This window comes from Cyprinodon variegatus, unplaced genomic scaffold, assembly GCF_000732505.1.
Source record: "Cyprinodon variegatus isolate N-32 unplaced genomic scaffold, C_variegatus-1.0 Scaffold341, whole genome shotgun sequence".
Taxonomy (NCBI): domain Eukaryota; kingdom Metazoa; phylum Chordata; class Actinopteri; order Cyprinodontiformes; family Cyprinodontidae; genus Cyprinodon; species Cyprinodon variegatus.
In genome coordinates this window covers 871,279-874,744 of record NW_015150794.1, presented here as the reverse complement: position 1 = coordinate 874,744, position 3,466 = coordinate 871,279, and the positions used below count along the sequence as shown (strand labels likewise).

Here is a 3,466-nt window from a genome sequence, read left to right as displayed (position 1 = left end):
TATAACCCCTAGGCCAGCACTCCCCCATATTTATGTAGAAAAACATTAGTAAATATTTCTAATGTCTGCTGATTGCTTTGTATTTAATTTACATTAAATATGGTTTGTAGAACAAATTTCCATGCTTTCTTACTAGCATTATAAGAGCAGCATATTTTTGACGCTCTTGTTCCACATAACCCACCTAAAACCAGGATTGTCCCTTTATATATTTTACACAGGGTGTGTTTTAGTTCTTTCAAATTTCGTGAATAAATACGAAAGTCAAAATTAATTCACAATTCTTGCGTTTATTAATAAACATAAAATGCGTTGATTTACAGCAGACAAACTGAATGTATTTTAATGCAACTTCAAACTAACACAGTATATATTGTTGCACAGAATAAAAATATATATATTTAAACAATCTTTAAAAAAAACATTAATGCAGCAAGCAATGCCAAACAGATTCAAACATGTGCTTTTTTTTTTTTTTAGATAATTTTAACACAAATGTAAAAAAAACTTACATGATCCATACTCATTTGTATAATAAAGCTTATTTATTTAAGATACTTAATTATCAGGTTTATGTATTTAGAGATAATAAAGTATACTTACTCAAATGTAATACTAATAGATAGTATTTGTTTCAAATAAAGTTTACTGGATGGAATGGTTTGTTTCTGAAGGGGAACATCCTATTCCACAAAAATCTGCACTTATTTAAGGTCTTTGATATAAAACGGGGCCTAATGAGTTTCCTCCATCATCTATTTACTTGGTGTGATCTTATCGACCCCTGGCCATGCCGGGACGTAGAAACGAGGCAAGGTCCCCTCCATGAGTCTTTCCATCCACAGCCCCAGCCGGTCCAGCTTGTGGTGGATCTGTAGAGTGGACGTGCTGCGAGAGCGCCCGGATTTCCTTGGAGGATGACCGGGCCTCGATCTGCCTGCTGACGGCGCCGCTTCGTCCTCGGACGACTTGCCTTCGAGGTCCTCTCCGGTGTAGACGGGCTTGAAGAGACACAGGTACTTTTTGTGGCCGTTCAGTGCCAGCACGAAGCCGGTGTAGTCCACTTTACGGCTCCCGCCTTCGTCGTCGTCCACCTGCGCCGCGCCCGGTGCGTATTCCAGGAGGGCGCTCATCCAGTCGCCGTGCTTGTCGAGGTTCAGGAAGGAGAAGTGAAGTGTGTGACTCCTGCAGACCACAGGAAATATCAGAAAGTTGGTGTAGTCTAGAAACCCATACAGGGTGTAGAGATTGCACTGTAAAAAATGTTTTTTTTCTTAAAATAAGTGTGTTTGTTCTTGAATTGAGAAGGTAAAAGAGACATTTTGCCAATGGAACAAGACAATTTGTATTTAAAATAAGAAAAGAAAATTGCATTGTCATATTTCAAGTGCGCTTTATCAAAATATCTTATTTTAATAGTAAAAATACTAATTCCATTGGCAAATCATCTCATTTACCTACTAAAATTAAGGGTAAATACACTTAATTTAAGAAATGTTTTACTTTTTTTTCCAATGTGGCGACTCTTTACCCCGTAAAGGAATACACTTCTTTAGCAAACTTGCTAAGAAGGATGTTTTTGGAAGCGTCAGTGAGGACCAGGACTATGTTGATGTGTCCAGGCCTCAGCTTCACCAGGTTGCTCATGTAGGTGATGTCCGTCAGCTCGGTCACCTCCACAAAAGTCTTTTTCGGAGGTCTGCTAAAACAAAGCGAAACAAAGCTTAAATTAATGCAGAAAGCTTTTATTTAATCCCATGTAGACTGAGTAGTATTCTTGCCGTGAGGCGCTGCTAGTCTCTGATGACCCATTTTCTGCTTTAGCTCCATCTTTTGCTTTTGGTTTCATCTGCTTATCCTCACTGGAGTCACTGCAATGAGAGAAATAAAGCCGTTTGCTTGTTTCTCCAGTGTTTTAATCAGAATCCAGATGAATGATCAGAGCAGGTGAAGGGAAGCCACCTGAAAGCCTGGATCACTACGGTTCCAAACAAGATGAACAAAGCAGAGAAGATGAGGGACAGGAGAGGCATCATCTCACGCCTGAAAGGAAAAAACAGTTGGAACACTTCTATCAATCTAAACTTTTGCTTCAAAATGAAAAGCGGTGCCCACCAGTTGTTATGAAGAATGTCATCAATGATTTCAGAGAGGTAATCGTAGGATGCAGAGATCCACCGGACCACAAACATCTAAAGAGATGTTACACCCAGAATGGTGAGAAACAAAGCAGCAGTTTGTCTTTAAGTAACACCAGCTGCAAAAATGACCTCCCCACCGAGGCAAACTCGTTGTTGAGTTCAGGTAGCAGGACGTCATGGATGAGGATGGACGGGTCCTTCTGGAGTCGCTCCAGCTCCTCCAAGAGACGCAGCTTGTCTTCCTCACTGCCGTTCCACGCCGTCACTGGCTTGAAAAACGCTTTGCCGGCGGCGTTACGCCTCTCCAGTATCACCACCTGCACACACCCAAACACACCGCCGCCAATGAAAGCCTCAGTAAAGGATGAACAAGGAAGGAAGGAAGGAAGGAAGGGACAGAGAGAAAAAAAGAGAAAGAAAGAAAACCAGCATTACATAAAAAGATTTCTAAAGTACTGAGTGACTGATCCTAACATTTGATTAAATATCTAAAAATCTTTTTATTTAACAGACAGAAAATATAGTTCTATTCATTCTGGTATTTAAAAAAACCTAAAATAAACACAATATAAATAACATAAATTATTATTCTATTAATATTGAACATATCATTCAGAAGAAACACTATTTCATACCATCGTTTTTACTTATATACCCCCAAACACTTACAGTAGATACGTTCTGTATGTTAGAACAAAGTAAAGTTTCTGGTGCATTTTTGATTGTAATGAGCTTCATTCAGGGACCGGATGGGAAATCTTCCCCTAAAGTCAGAGCAGCAACACTATCAAAAAAGAACAGTGGAGTTAAACTACTCCCAAAAAGTATATATTATATCGCTGAATTGAATTCTAAGGAATGTAAGAAAGGAAGGATGGAAAAATGGAAGCAAGTAAGGACCCAAGGATGAAAGGATACAGAGTAGGAAGAAAGAACATACATAAGGAAGACAGGACCCAAGGAAGCAAGGTAGGAAGGAACAAACACAGGAGCAAAGGAAGAATCAAAGGAAAACAGGAGCGAAGGAAGAGACGAAGGAAGAAAGAAAGGAAGAAATTAAGTAAGAAAGAAAGGAAAGAAAACAGAAAGGAAGGAAGAAACGAAGGACAACGGGATTGAAGGAAGAAACGAAGGATGACGGGATTGAAGGAAGAAACGAAGGATGATGGGAGCGAAGGAAGAGACGAAGGGAGACGGGGTCGAAGGAAGAAACGAAGGACGACGGGAGCGAAGGAAGAAACGAAGGGTGACAGGAGCGAAGGAAGAGACGAAGGGTGACAGGAGCGAAGGAAGAGACGAAGGGTGACAGGAGCGAAGGAAGAGAC

At 40.3% G+C, this 3,466-nt stretch overlaps 1 protein-coding gene across 1 annotated transcript in view; it reads right to left on the bottom strand.

Moving 5' to 3' along the window:
- Positions 1-419: 419 nt before the first annotated feature.
- Positions 420-3,466, bottom strand: part of LOC107091513 (dnaJ homolog subfamily C member 16-like) — a 12,571-nt gene continuing 9,524 nt past the window's right edge. Inside the window, exons 7-12 of the mRNA XM_015385481.1 lie at positions 2,279-2,458; positions 2,116-2,192; positions 1,963-2,043; positions 1,782-1,871; positions 1,532-1,699; positions 420-1,185 (exon numbers count right to left, since the gene is read on the bottom strand). Of these exons, the coding sequence (XP_015240967.1) occupies positions 756-1,185; positions 1,532-1,699; positions 1,782-1,871; positions 1,963-2,043; positions 2,116-2,192; positions 2,279-2,458 (1,026 nt within the window). The 3' untranslated portion in view covers positions 420-755. The remainder of the gene's footprint in view (positions 1,186-1,531; positions 1,700-1,781; positions 1,872-1,962; positions 2,044-2,115; positions 2,193-2,278; positions 2,459-3,466) is intronic.